This window comes from Mastigoproctus giganteus, chromosome 3 (genome assembly GCF_048544385.1).
Source record: "Mastigoproctus giganteus isolate SK-2022 chromosome 3, ASM4854438v1, whole genome shotgun sequence".
NCBI lineage: Eukaryota > Metazoa > Arthropoda > Arachnida > Uropygi > Thelyphonidae > Mastigoproctus > Mastigoproctus giganteus.
The window spans coordinates 174,641,340-174,657,129 of NC_143577.1; the positions used below are offsets into that span (position 1 = coordinate 174,641,340).

The window sequence follows — 15,790 nt, forward strand, 5'->3', positions numbered from 1 at the left end:
GAAATGCTGCCGAATTACTTTAATCCTGAACTAACATGTTTAGAACTTATAGGTGATAGTGTTTCAGCAAGATGGTGCACCTTGTCACTTTGCTCTTAGTGTTAGGCAGTTTCTAAACAAAAGTTTTCCTAAAATGGATTGGAAGATGTGGACAGATGGATTGGAAGAGGTGGACCGATCTTTTGGTCACCAAGTTCACCAGATTTGAACCCATTGGATTTTTTTTTTTTTTTTTTCTCTCTCTATGGGGACATGTTAAGATTATTGTTTATTCAACAAAATCTCACTCCTTTGATGATCTTCAGACTAAGATAACTAATGTGATTCAGGGTATTACTGAAAATTAACTGCAAAATGAATTTGTATTTCAGAATCTTATCTCAGTTTGTATAAGTAATGATGGTGGACATGTTGAGAATTAACAATCACAAGAATAAATGTATGTAAAACTACTAAATTCTTTCCCTTTCCCTTTTTATAGATTGATTTTATCATGCATAAAACGGAAGTTATGAAAATTTAAAACTGCACAAGGGCTTTATAATGACCCTATATATGTTAGGAGGAATTGTCATGAAGGTAAATTCAGCATGTGAAAGATGGTTATTGTTGTTATTTGGTTTTTAGGAGCATTAGCAACTAAGGCCACATTGCTCCAGGGATATGCGGTGGTCATTTCCTGACCTTTCTGCATCCTCCGTATTCGGTGGTCATGGGTTCGAACCCCGGTCTGATTAAGAAGTGTGTGCTACACTGCTGCTCCTGCCCACCTGGCTACGGAGGTGCCAGTGAAAGATGGTGAAAGATATCATCTGTAAAATGTAATGGCAACTGACAATGCATATTTGGCAACAAGGATGTCCAATCAAGGATTGGTCCTTGAGGTTGTCACAGACATTCTCTCAGATATGCCAGACAAGCTTTACTTGCTACCTAGGAGTCTAAAACGCTGATGGAACTGATATTCGGGTGACACTCAAGTCAAGTGGACCCAATTTCGGCGAAGTCCGGATGGTCTGTGACAGCCAAATCCTCTGCTTGCAAATTCATGATGGTGGGACTGTTAGTAATCCTGGGAATAACTTCCATGCACAAGTACATGGTGGGTTACCACCCAGGTGTGAGCCAACGTAAGCAGGGGTCGAGGTGTGGCGCCCACATCACATGGAGGAACGCCGCCCCTCTATGTTACCAGGCAGTACTAGGTGGTAGACGACTCATCAACCGGTGCAATACCACCACTTTGCTTATTGGAGGCTTGAAGTGGTGCAACCCATGTTTAGTCTCTAGAGCTAAGTTCCAGTCAACCCTTCCCTTTCTCTTCCATCATGCAGTATGATTGATGACTTTTGAGGTTATGATGAACGTCGTGGCGAGATCCAATATTCCTTACATTTCGAGGGTACAGCTCTAAAACGGTGTTCGCAGGCCGGCTGCTAGTTAGTACACCGGACCGAACCTATTGGTAAGGAGGCTTCCGGATCAGCTAGTGTATAATCTTGCTACCTCTACTCTGCCAGATAGTGACTGGAGGGAGTCCAAGTAGTGTGTATGCGGGGAGCATTGTCGAGGCCACGTTATGTCAAGGATCTGGGTATATTCTTACCACGTGTACGCCATATCCAAACATTTTCATTACTTCATACAGCATGTCCTACCCACTTTTTCTTACTATTGAATACACCATGAATTGTCAAACTAATAGAGCAAGCTTATCTGCGAAAGGATCTAAACCTCCCAAGCACTTCCTAATTCATTTCACAAATATACGTGGTCTCAATTCTAATCTCAACGATGTCCATTTCCACTTGCAGTCTGCCAAACCTCATGTACTTTTTCCTGACAGAATCTCAGTTATCGGTTGATTCAACTGCTGCTCATCTCAGATGCCCAAATTATTCGCTGTATGATTCCTTTCGCCTCAAAGGTGGTACTTGTGCATATGTCAATTCCGATATTCCCTGTCACAGACTTGGCAATTTGGAATCTTCTCTCTTTGATCTTCTCTGGCTTAAAATCTCTATCTCATGGTGTCAAATTCATCTGTTGTCTCTACCCTTCTCCCAACTCCACTAATCACTTGGAGCTCTTTGACTTCCTCTCTTTGCAACTTGACTTTCTCCAGTCCAACTTTCCTAACAGTGAGGTAATTTTCCTTGGTGATTTTAATGTTCACAACTCCAGCTGGCTTCCGTTTTCTAGTCACACCGACCCAGCAGGTCGAGTTGCTGAGGCTTTTGCAATTACTAATGACCTAGCACAGATTGTTCATTTACCTACAAGAATACAGGACAATCCTAATCATACAGCCAATATGCTTGATCTTTTTCTCACAAACAACCCTTCTAGGTACACGGTCGAAGTGAGAGGTCCTTTAGGCACTTCAGATCACAAGTTGGTGATTGTCTCTTCTCCAATGGAACCTTTATCTCATGGCTATTCCCAACCTCATGTTGTTTGGCATTCAAGAATGCAAAATGGGATGACCTGCGAGACTTCTTTTCTTCTTTTCCTTGGTCGGATTACTGTTTCAAAACTTTTGATGTCAACGTTTGCTCAGATCATGTCAGTGAAATTATTCTTGCAGGAATGGAATCCTTTATCCCACACTCCACCTAAAAATCTCGTCCTTTATCTAAACCTTGGTTTTCCAATAAATGTGATAAGGCTGTTCAAGAGAAGAATGTTGCATATCGTAATTGGCTTGTTTCTAATTCTTCAGTTTCATTTTCTGCCTACACCAAAGCTCGCAACAATTGTAAAGCAGTTATTAATCAGTCCAAACTAGAGTTTGAACAGGCTAAGAGTAGAAAACTTGTTTCTTGCCCTAATGGTAGCCGAGCATTCTGGTCTCTTGCTAAAGCTATTGGCCGCAACTTTTGCCCATCTCTGCTCCCACCTCTGTCCAAACCAGATGGTTCTGTTGTCACTTAAGCCAATGATAAAGCTGACCTGCTAGCATCCCATTTTTCTTCCAGCTCATGTATTAATGATCTTGTTAAAACACCTCCCACCATTCCCAACATGCTCCATTCAATGCCTCCTGTGGTCTTCCGTCAAAAGTATGTCAGAAGGATTTTGATGAATCTTGATGCTAAGAAAGCTCCACTGATGGTATTTCTCCACTTGTTCTCAAAACCTGTGCTCCTGAACTTACTCCTATTCTTTGCTGCCTTTTCTCACTTTCCTATTCCAAAGGTGTTTTTCCTTTTGCTTGGAAATTTGCTCATATCCACCCAGTTTCTAAAAAGGGTGACAAATCCCTCCCATCCAATTATCGTCCCATTGCAATTACTTCTACTCTTTCTAAAGTAATGGAGAAATCAATTAACTGCCAACTCTTAAACTATCTAGAAACCTTTCTGGTCAACGATCACCAGTATGGATTCCGTCAGTGTCGATCCACTGGTGATATTCTGGCTTATGTTACCCATTTATGGACTAATTCAATGGAAAGGTTCGGTGAAACACAAGTAGTTGCTCTTGACATCTCAAAGGCTTTTGATCGTGTTTGGCATAAAGGTCTTCTAAACAAGCTTCCATCTTATTGTTTGCCAACTGTTTTTAGTAATTGGTTATCCAGTTTTCTCTCTGATCGCTCACTGAGGGTGATGGTAGATGGCTCTCTGTCTTCTAACTTCTCCACTAATGCCGGTTTCCCCAAGGTTCAGTTCTTTACACCACTCTTTTCCTCTTGTATGTTAATGACCGTCTTCCATTGACTGGCAATCCTATCCATAGTTTTGCCGATGATAGCACATTACATTCCACTTTCCATTTTGAGAAATCTTGTCCTGCTCAATCAGCTTCAACTTCTCGAAAATCTGCTACCAATTCCTTAAATGCCAATCTTCAGGTAATTCTCCAGTGGGGCAAAGACAACTTAGTTGATTTCAACCCTTCTAAAACTCAGTCTTGTCTTATATCTCACAAAAAGGATTCTTCTGATCCTATGCTTATCTTTAGGGACACTCCGATTTCTAGGCAAAATGATATATCTCTTTTGGGGATTACCCTGACTTCTAATCTCTCTTGGCACAAGCACATTACAAATATTGCTTCCTCTGCATCTAAAAAACTTGGTTTTCTCTTTCGCTCTCGGCATTACTTTTCTTCCAAACAGCTGCTCACTCTGTATAAATCGCAAATCCGCCCTGCCATGGAATTTTGTTCTCACATCTGGGGTGTGCCCCCAAAACCTCTCAGGCTTCTTGATTCCATTCAGAAGAGGGCAGTTAGGTTAATTAATGATTCATCTCTAACAGAGTCTCTCCACTCGCTGTCTCATAGACGTACTGTTTCTGCTACATGCCTCTTCTACAGATACTTCCATGGGCACTGTTCTTCTGAATTGGCCTCTATAATTCCCGCTCTCTCTTTCAAAACAGTCCGAACATGTGCTACCACCAGCCAACATCCAATTACTGTCCAACTTCAAACTCACAGAACCAACTTTTCATCTTCCTCATTTATTCATTCAACTGCCGTTTTCTGGAACAACCTTCCTTCATACGTATTTCCTGAAAATTACAATCTACAGAAGTTTAAGTCCAATGTCAACAAATATCTTCTTTCGTCTTCAACCTCCAACCCAAGCACGGTATTAAGTACTATAGGTTCTAATACCTCTCGTGTTTGGGGTTCACATAAAAAAAAAATCAATAGTCTAGACTGCAAAGCATAAATGAAATATGGCGATGCAAGTGTGTGCACAATTAAATGTGGGTAATCCATCTCCATAAAAATATCATGGCTGGGATGCTGTGTACGAACTGTTCACAATATGCACCAATACCAATGTGTAGCCAGGGGAGATGGGAATGAGCCATGGACTGCTGAGCAATGATTCAATCTAATATGGTCTGATGAGTCATCCTTCACTTCACACTGCAAATTATGTGTGCATGGGTGATGTCAAGAATTCAGTCAGTTGGTTTGAGACAGGTGTCAAAATGTAATGGCAACTGACAATGCACATTTGGCAATAGGGATACCCAATCATTAATTATTATCCAACGTTACAACCTTACAGGGCCCCATACTGTCAAGTAGTGGTCTGAACATCACAAATACAAATTTTCTCATTTCTCCCATGGCCCTCCCAGCCACCCAATATTAATGCAATAGAATATACAAGGGAGTTTCTGGAATGGAACTTAGGATAGCAGTACCTGCCACCAGTGGTGCCAGATTCCTACAAGACAGTCTCACAGATTCTGTGCCATGTTATATCAGCAAAATCCTGTCCACTCACAGTGACAATGCCATTTTGAACAACGTTGGGAATCAAGCAATAATACATCTGCTGGGATCTCTCTGAAGCACAAAATTTATGATTTAAATGAATTACACTTCATTAAAAATAGGATTTTTAGGGTTTAATACTTGCCTTCACAATTAACTTTTTCATGTTTCTTATTTATAAAACTAACAGCACAGTTATTACATGGATCAGCTACACATATTGCATCAGGATGTTGGGGACAATATGCCAAAAGACACTCATCTTTACAAACTTTAGGTGTGATTTTGGAATCCTGGCAAACTGCAAAACAAATAAATTAGAAATCTTCATGAAGTACAAAAAACATTTAAACATGAAACATCAAATAAATCAAATGTAAGGCCATCATTTATAGTCTTAGAATATAATTATGAAGTAAATAATGAATAACCCCATGACTCCCTCCCCCCCCATGCAGCAGGTTACACTTTATTTATGTGGTCCTCACGGTTTTGAAAGGTCTTGATTTTATTTTTATGTAGGAATATTTTGGAAAAACAATTTATATATTAGGGCCCTAATAAATGGAAGAAACAGTAATAGATAAAATATAAATTAAAAATTTTAAATGGTCATACTTTAACATTATAGAAAATATGAACAAATGTATAGTTTTTCTTTTGGATTTCTATTATCACATACAAGAAATTTCCCAAGACTGTTAAATAACATGCATATCATGCAAATTAAATAACAAGAAGGTCCCAATGCAGTTTGCCACAAAATGAGTTGCTGTTGCTCTTCACTGCACCAAGGGATCCATAATAAGAATTTGATCTTAAATATACTGCAAATACTCAAGTATAAGTCATGAAATTTTGGACCTTTTCAAAATCAAAAAAGTACAGGGTAATAACTTTATATGTGGGTCATGTCGAGTTTTCAAGTATGGGGAAAATTTATATTAATAGTATTAGCCATGGGGTGCAAGGAACCCGCAGGCTTTCGTTGCACCAGCTGAAACAAAATTAATTTAAAAATAATAATAAAAAAATAATAAAATAAACCACATATTACTAAAATTATTTTTAAGTAATTTTTTAATGTTACCAGGAAAATTTTATCTTGTTCTCATTTTTTTCTTTATGGAGTGAGTGCAATGTATTGATTATAGCATATCTAATTGATATTAATTTTTATTGCTCAGTGTTACAAACAATTTCAAACTGCTTAATCATTTAATATTAAGGTAAGTAATAAACAGTATCTTTTAAAAAATATATTAATATAAATATTCCATTCATTTACTACCAAAAAAGGTTTTGGATCAAGCAGGTTTGTACATCCTTACCCATTTTGTTATTACAAAATATAAGAAACTGGGCTGCATCAGCTATGCCCTTCTTCTTCTTCTTTGGTCCTTAGCTGGCAGCTGGGGGAGGCGGTTGGCCACGCAACCAGTATGCTGCTGTAGGTGCCGCAGGGTTTCGGACTTGCTCTGTGATGTTCTTCCATACCTTACGATCCATGGCTTCAGTCCTGGCCTGGTTAAGGTCGAGACGTTGGCTCTTCAAGTCATCTTCCACTTGCTTGGCCCACGTTTTCCTAGGCGCGGTCCGTTGGATGCTCCATTGGGTGGGTCGTTGTCTCCAAAGGAGTGTGGATGGTATTCTGTTCGTGCCCATTCTACATACGTGGCCAAACCATCTGAGCCTTCGCTTCTGGATTTGGTCGGCAATGGTTGGTTGCTGTTGGCATCTGGCGCGGATGGTATCATTAGTGATGCGGTCGCGAAGAGAGATGCCCAAGATCTGCCGCAGGCATCGCATTTGGAATACCTCAAGTTTGTTCAAATCTAACTTGAGACAAATCCATGTTTCCGATCCGTAAAGAAGAATGGGCAGGATCAAAGTCCAGAAGAGTCGGATTTTAGTCTTTGTGGAAATGTTGGTCCTCTTCCACAGACACCATTTGAGCGAGGCGAACGCAGTGGCCGCCTGTCCAATTCTGCTGTGGATTTCCATGGTGGATGCAACTTTCTTCTCCTGGACCAGCGACCCAAGGTATTTAAAGTCCTGCACTTGCTCGATCTGGACGCCTTCGAGATAGATGGTGGCTTGCGACCCATCTGTTGTCAGGGCCTTTGTCTTACCAGCATTGATCTTCAAACCGTATGGCCGGGCAATGCGGGCAATGTCGTAGAGGATGTCCGTGGCTTCAGCGTCGTTATCGGCAAGGATAGCACTATCATCAGCAAACATCAGGTCAGTCACATAGCGATCCTTGTCATATTGTATGCCCTGTCTGTTTCTGAATGCTTGCCTCATAATGGCGTCGACCACGATGTTGAAAAGCAACGGGGAGGCTACATCCCCTTGGCGGACTCCAGTTTGGATGGTAAATTCCTCAGATAAATGCCCTTAAAGCACATTTTCTAATATTGACTTATACATGAATCAATATATTTTCTGACTTCAAGGCCCAAAACTTATACTTCAAATAACTTGTACTCTAGTATCTGCAGTAATTTTCTTATGGCCTACACCAAAACTTACCTAATCCAGATGACTTTTGATCAAGGATTGTGCCTAAAGGAAATAAAAAAAAACTGTATTAAGTTGATATTTTTGTGATATTTAAATTTTAATTATTAAAACTGCAATTACTATTTATAATAAGTTAAAAAAAAAAAAAAAAAAAAACTTTACATTTATTTTATTTTTTATGTAAACCCCAAACACGAGAGGTATTAGAACCTACAGTACTTAGTACCGTGCTTGGGTTGGAGGTTGAGAAGACAAAAGAAGATATTTGTTGACATTGGACTTGAACTTCTGTAGACTGTAATTTTCAGGAAATACGTATGAAGGAAGGTTGTTCCAGAAAACGGCAGTTGAAGGAATAAACAAGGAAGATGAAAAGTTGGTTCTGTGAACTGTTTGAAGTTGGACAGTAAATGGATGTTGGCTGGTGGCGGCACATGTTCGGACCGTTTTGAAAGAGAGCAGGAATTATAGAAGCCAATTCAGAAGAACAGTGCCCATGGAAGTATCTGTAGAAGAGGCATGCAGCAGAAACAGTACGTCTATGAGAGAGCGAGCAGAGAGACTCTGTTAGAGATGAATCATTAATTAACCTAACTGCCCTCTTCTGAATGGAATCAAGAAGACAGAGGTTTTGGGGGCACCACCCCAGATGTGGGAACAATATTCCAGAGCAGGGCAGATTTGCAATTTATACAGAGTGAGCAGCTGTTTGGAAGAAAAGTAACACCGAGAGCGAAAGAGAAAACCACGTTTTTTTTAGATGCGGAGGAAGCAATATTTGTAATGTGCTTGTGCCAAGAGAGATTAGAAGTCAGGGTAATCCCCAAAAGAGATATATCATTTTGCCTAGAAATCGGAGTGTCCCTAAAGATAAGCATAGGAGCAGAAGAATCCTTTTTGTGAGATATAAGACAAGACTGAGTTTTAGAAGGGTTGAAATCAACTAAGTTGTCTTTGCCCCACTGGAGAATTACCTGAAGATTGGCATTTAAGGAATTGGTAGCAGATTTTCGAGAAGTTGAAGCTGATTGAGCAGGACAAGGTTTCTCAAAATGGAAAGTGGAATGTAATGTGCTATCATCGGCAAAACTATGGATAGGATTTCCAGTCAATGGAAGAAGGTCATTAATATACAAGAGGAAAAGAGTGGGGGAAAGAACTGAACCTTGGGGGACGCCGGCATTAGTGGAGAAGTTAGAAGACAGAGAGCCATCTACCATCACCCTCAGAGAGCGATCACAGAGAAAACTGGATAACCAATTACTAAAAACAGTTGGCAAACCATAAGATGGAAGCCTGTTTAGAAGACCTTTATGCCAAACACGATCGAAAGCCTTTGAGATGTCAAGAGCAACTACTTGTGTTTCCCCGAACTTTTCCACTGAATTAGTCCATAAATGGGTAACATAAGCAAGAATATCACCAGTGGATCGACACTGACGGAATCCATACTGGCGATCGTTGATCAGACGGAAGGTTTCTAGGTAGTTTAAGAGTTGGCGGTTAATTGATTTCTCCATTACTTTAGAAAGAGTAGAAGTAATTGCAATGGGACGATAATTGGATGGGAGGAATTTGTCACCCTTTTTAGGAACTGGCTGGATATGAGCAAATTTCCAAGCAGAAGGACTAAAAAATTTGGAATAAAAAAGTGAAAAAAGGCGGCAAAGAATAGGAGTAAGTTCAGGAGCACACGTTTTGAGAACAAGTGGAGAAATACCATCGGGACCTGGAGCTTTCTTAGCATCAAGATTCGTCAAAATCCTTCTGACATCCTTTTGACGGAAGACCACAGGAGGCACTGAATGGAACGTGTTGGGAATAGTGGGAGGTGTTTTCCCAAGATCATTAATACATGAGCTGGAAGAAAAATGGGATGCTAGCAGGTCAGCTTTATCCTTGGCTGAAGTGGCAACAGAACCATCTGGTTTGGACAGAGGTGGGAGCAGACATGGGCTAAAGTTGCGGCCAATAGCTTTGGCAAGAGACCAAAATGCTTGGCTACCATTAGGGCAAGAATCAAGTTTTCTACTCTTAGCCTGTTCAAACTCTAGTTTGGACTGATTAATAACTGCTTTACAATTGTTGTGAGCTTTGGCGTAGGCAGAAAAAGAAACTGGAGAATTTGAAACAAGCCAATTACGATATGCAACATTCTTCTCTTGAACAGCCTTAGCACATTTATTGGAAAACCAAGGTTTAGATAAAGGACGAGATTTTAAAGTGGAGTGTGGGATAAAGGATTCCATTCCTGCAAGAATAATTTCACTGACACGATCTGAGCAAACGTTAACATCAGAAGATTTGAAACAGTAATCGAACCAAGGAAAAGAAGAAAAGAAGTCTCGCAGGTCATCCCATTTTGCATTCTTGTAATGCCAAACAACACGAGGTTGGGAATAGACATGAGATAAAGGCTCTATTGGAGAAGAGACAATCACCAAGTTGTGATCTGAAGTGTCTAAAGGACCTCTCACTTCGACCGTGTACTTGGAAGGGTTGTTTTTGAGAAAAAGATCAAGCGTATTGTCTGTATGATTAGGATTATCCGGTATTCTTGTAGGTAAATGAACAATCTGTGCAAGGTCATTAGTAATTGCAAAAGCCTCAGCATCTCGACCAGCTGGGTCGGTGTGACTAGAAAACTGAAGCCAGCTGGAGTTGTGAACATTAAAATCACCAAGGAAAATTACCTCACTGTTAGGAAAGTTGGACTGGAGAAAGTCAAGTTGCAAAGAGAGGAAGTCAAAGAGCTCCAAGTGATTAGTGGAATTGGGAGAACAGTAGAGACAACAGATGAATTTGACGCAATGAGGTAGAGAGATTTTAAGCCAGAGAAGATCAAAGAGAGGAGATTCCAAATTGCCAAGTCTCTGACAGGGAATATCAGAACAGACATATGCACAAGTCCCACCTTTGAGGCGAAAGGAATCATACAGCAAATAATTTGGGCATCTCAGATGAGCAGTAGTTGAATCAACCGATAACTGAGATTCTGTCAGAAAAAAAGTACATGGGGTTTGGCAGACTGCAAGTGGAAATGGATATCGTTGAGATTAGAATTGAGACCACATATATTTGTGAAATGAATTAGGAAGTGCTTGGGAGGTTTAGATCTTTTCGCAGATAAGCTTGTTCTATTAGTTTGACAATTCATGGTGTATTCAATAGTAAGAAAAAGTGGGTGGGATATGCTGTATGAAGTAATGAAATTTTTGGATATGGCGTACATGTGGTAAGAATATACCCAGCTCCTTGACATAACATGGCCTCTACAATGTTCCCCGCATACACACTACTCTGACTCCCTCCATTCACTATCTGGCAGAGTAGAGGTAACAAGATTATACACTAGCTGATCCAGAAGCCTCCTAGAGAGTTACCAATAGGTTTTGTCTGGTGTACTAACTAGCGGCCGGCCTGCAAACACTTTTTTAGAGCTGTACTCTTGAAATGTAAGGAATATTGGATCTCGCCACGATGTTCATCATAACCTCAAAAGTCAATCATTCTGCATGATGGAAGAGATAGGGAATGGTTGACCGGAACTTAGCTCTAGAGACTAAACATGGGTTCCACCACTTCAAGCCTCCAATAAGCAAAGTGGTGGTATTGCACCGGTTGATGAATCGTCTACCACCTAGTACTGCCTGGTAACATAGAGCAGCGGTGTTCCTCCATGTGATGTGGGCGCCACACCTCGACCCCTGCTTACGTTGGTTCACACCTGGGTGGTAACCCACCATGTACTTGTGCATGGAAGTTATTCCCAGGATTACTAACAGTCCCACCATCATGAATTTGCAAGCAGAGGATTTGGTTGTCACAGACCGTCCGGACTTCGCCGAAATTGGGTCCACTTGACTTGAGTGTCACCTGAATATCAGTTCCATAAGCATTTTAGACTCCCAGATAGAAAGTGCAGCTTGTCTGACAAATCTGAGAGAATGTCTGTGACAACCTCAACAACTAAAGTTATATTTATATATAACTTTAGAAACTGGAACAAATTTTGTGACATTAATAGCCATCAAATAGGTCAGTTGGTATCCTTTGTATTATACATAATATGGCACAAAATTTTTGATTACTAAATAAAAAAAATAAAAAAAAAAAAACCTTCTAATTGTTAGAAAAAATATTTCTTGAACACAATCCATCAATGTATTTATATTGTTGGATTATGGATAAAGAAAATAAATGACCTATGTGTTTTCCCCTCCTTATATAAATAACTATCCAGCTGACCTTTGAATTTCCCCAAGCTGAAAGACACCTCAATTGCCCTTGTAGATAACTTATTCCAGGTGTAGATAACTTATTGTACCATTCTGCCAGGACTGAATCCCATAGATCTGCAATAGTCAGTCGTGGAGATTAGATCTGTTGATCCACGTAATTCCAGAGATGTTATATGGGATTCATATCTCCAAATTTGGTGGCCAAGGTAGCACCTGGAAGTAACTTTCATGTTTGGTGAACCACTCTCAAACAATACCAGCAATGTGGCAGGGCATATTAATCATCTGGAACACATCTGTGCCATCCAGGAAGATAATCAACAAAGGGGGTTTACCTGATCAGCCATAATGGATAGGTAGTTTTAGCATTCAGAGTGCAGTCTGGGGGTATGAGAGTTCCAAGAGAATACCAGGAAAACGTCATCCATACCAAAACCCTGCCTGTTTCTGTTGGATCAGGGCATCGGAGTGATTCCTCTTTGCAATTTGTTACCATACCCTCCATCTACTGACCACATAGCAGAAAACATGATTTATCAGAAAAGGCAGCAACATTTTTCAGTTGTAAATGGTCCAATGACCCCATTCAGATGCAAACTTAGGTGTCATTGGTAACAGATGGCTGTAAGCAAGGGCACCTTGACCAGGCCTACCACAAATGCCCATATAAAGAAGGGTTCACTGGATCTTGCTCTTGGAAGCAGCACTGGTCGCCCCCCCCCCCTCCTGGTTAAAGTCCATAGTCAGCAATTCCACTGTTTTCCATTTATTGGCTTATACAAGGTGGGACAGCCTATATTCACCATGACCATCAGTGAGGTGTGGGCACTTGGCAACTGCTGCTTCTCTGTCCACTCTCCATTCATTCTTGGAACATCTTAACTACAGCACTGCAAACAGCCCACAAGATTTGCAGTTTCCATAATACTGCCACCCTTCAACCAGTACCCAACAATCACTCCTTTTTCAAAGTGTGTCAGATAATGTTCCCTGCAATCAGTACTTCATAGACTATACACCATGAACCTGCAGTATCACATTTTCCAGTTTTCACTGCAACATGCATCATAAGGGGGAAGGAATGGCTGATTGCTAAAACATGGAGTGGTCATAATGTTTTAACTGGACAGTGTATAAGTTATTTTAGGACCTGCTATTTTATCAAGTGTAAGACTTGCATTCTGATGCATTCAAACATAGCTGCCACTTTTCTGACTATCCTTGAGACCTATCCAAGTCATCCTGAAGGATGACTGCTTGATGTTGATCATTAATCATGCTCTCATTCTTCACATCATTTGCAAATTTTGACATTATACCCTCACCTTTCGCTGTCATTTGTAAAAATCAGAAACAACAATGGTCCCATAACTGATCCTTAGGGGAACCCCATTTCTAATGTTAGACCAGTCTGAAGAATAACCATCAACCCCAACCCTCGACTTCCTATCCTGCAGCCACTTTGCAATTCATCTTAGAATCTTACCTTGTGATTAAACAGTAACCTTTCAAGAGGGACCAAGTCAAATGCTTTGCTAAAATCTAAATAATGACAACATTACTTCCTACATCCAACTCATGAGGAAAGTAAGTTGGACATAGTGTCAAAATAGCCAACCAAACCAGATCAGTTAAACGTGACTTCACTTCACAAAACTATGTTGTGTATCCTTTGGAACTCAATTTCTATCTATATGTCCCTGTATTGCACTCAGTGCCTTCATGATTTTTTCTACTACTGAAGTCAGACTGACTGGTTTGTATTCATTTTATTCTTGAACCAGTCCAAGTTTGAAGATGATATAAAGGTTGGCAGGGTGGTTATTGACAGGAAAGACAGTATGCTACCGCAGCAGAATCTCAAAAGGTTAGGTAGTGGGCTGAGCAATGGCAATTGATGTTTAACATTGACAAATGCAAAGTACTGCATATGGGTAGCAGTAACCACAGAGTAACATACCAAATGTGTGGTATCACACTCACAAGGTAGTGAAAAATGAAAAAGACCTGGGCAGTTGGATGAAGTTCTCTGAGCAATGCAGACATGCTGCCAGGGCAGCTCATGGGTTTGTCATGAGTTTTGATAAAGAGGAATTTTGCTAGCAGTGATAAGGAGGCGATTACCCCATTGTATAAGGCAATGGTCAGACCACATCTTGAGTGCCACATACAGGTTCGGAGGCTTCATTTTAGGAAGAATGTAGACCTGCTGATATGAATACAGAAAAGCGCAACGAGGTTGGTGAGGGGTAAAAAGAGTTGCTCTTACCAAGAAAGGCTTCTGTTCTGCAAGTTGCAGCATGTGGAGACTAGGCACCCGCTAGGCAAATTGCAGTGCGTGGAGACTAGGTGATCTGATTGAGGTGAGAATCTTTTGAATGAATGCAGCAAGCTCAGTGCTGATGGGATTCTTTCTCTTTCTCAGACTACATATACAAGAGGATACAAATTCAAATTGAGGAAGGACTGTTGCAGAATAGACATGTGGAAATTCTCTTTTAGCCAGTGGGTGGTTGATTGCTGGAACAAACTTCCATCTATTATTGTTGAAGTTGATAGCTTAAACAAATTCAAGGAAGAAATAGACAAACTATTGGAGGAAATGAATAAGTGAAATGGGAGGGGTTTTTTTTATTTTTTGGCTGATGCTGTATAAGCTTTCTTTCTTACATTGTTTGCCACTACTAATGCTAATATATTGGGAATCAAGCAAGCAAATAATATATTGGAGAAATGCCACACAATTCATTGGCACTTCTCCAATCCAGAGGAATCTCTCCCAAGTCCAATGATGCCTCATAATTAACTTTAATGGTTCAATGCACTCTATTGCTGCTTCCTTCAAAATAATGGGGATAGGCCCAACTCTAGGAGCCTTACTTGTCTTTAGGCTTGAAAGTTTTTCTAATAAACAACCATCTTCAATTTCAATATTAGAGAAGAAGCTTAAAGAAGCACTGTAGGATCATCTAGACAAGACTTCAGTTATAGCTCTGACCCAGCATGGTTTTGTTAAGGGGAAGTCTTGCCTGACCAATTTTATTGGATACTATGATGCAGTCACAAAAGAACTGGATGCATGGAATAACTTTGATATTATATACGTGGATCTTGGAAAGGCTTTTGATACTGTTGCACATGGAAGACTACTGTACAAATTGGAGCAGTATGGCATTGGAGGCAAATTGCTGCTATTGATAAAGGGGTGGCTGAGGGGGAGAAGAGAGAGAGTGGTAATCAATGGACACTGCTCATCGTGGACTAAATGTTATTAGTGGAGTCCCTCAGGTTTCAGTGTTGGGTCCATTGTTTTCTGTATTTATAAATAATATTGATGATGGTGTATCAAGCTTAATGTCCAAGTTTCAGATGATACAAAGGTTGGCAGGGTTGTTAAGGGCACTACTACTGACGCTATGCTGCTGCAACAGGATCTGGAAAAGTTGAGCAGATGGGCTGAGAGGTGGCAAATGAAGTTTAACATTGATAAATGTAAAGTACTACATATGGGAAACAGCAACCCCAGAGCAACGTATCAACTCTGTGGTACTACACTGACAGTGGTAGAGAATGAAAAGGACCTGGGGGTAATTGTGCAGGCAGATATGAAGTTCTCTGAGAAGTGCAGATGGGCTGCAAGAGTAGCTCATGGTGTCTTATCAATGATATACAGGAATATTTCTAGCAGGGATAAGGAGGTGATTATTCCCTTGTATAAGGCAATGGTCAGGCCACACCTTGAGTACTGTATACAGGTCTGGAGGCCTCATTTCAAGAAG

General features: G+C 40.4%; 1 protein-coding gene across 1 annotated transcript in view; it reads right to left on the reverse strand.

The window, feature by feature from the left end:
• The window catches only part of LOC150088423 (uncharacterized), a 291,584-nt gene that overhangs the window by 89,771 nt on the left and 186,023 nt on the right, over positions 1–15,790 (reverse strand). Inside the window, exons 22-23 of the mRNA XM_090370152.1 lie at positions 7,780–7,812; positions 5,390–5,545 (exon numbers count right to left, since the gene is read on the reverse strand). Coding sequence (XP_090226278.1) covers positions 5,390–5,545; positions 7,780–7,812 — 189 coding nt within the window. The remainder of the gene's footprint in view (positions 1–5,389; positions 5,546–7,779; positions 7,813–15,790) is intronic.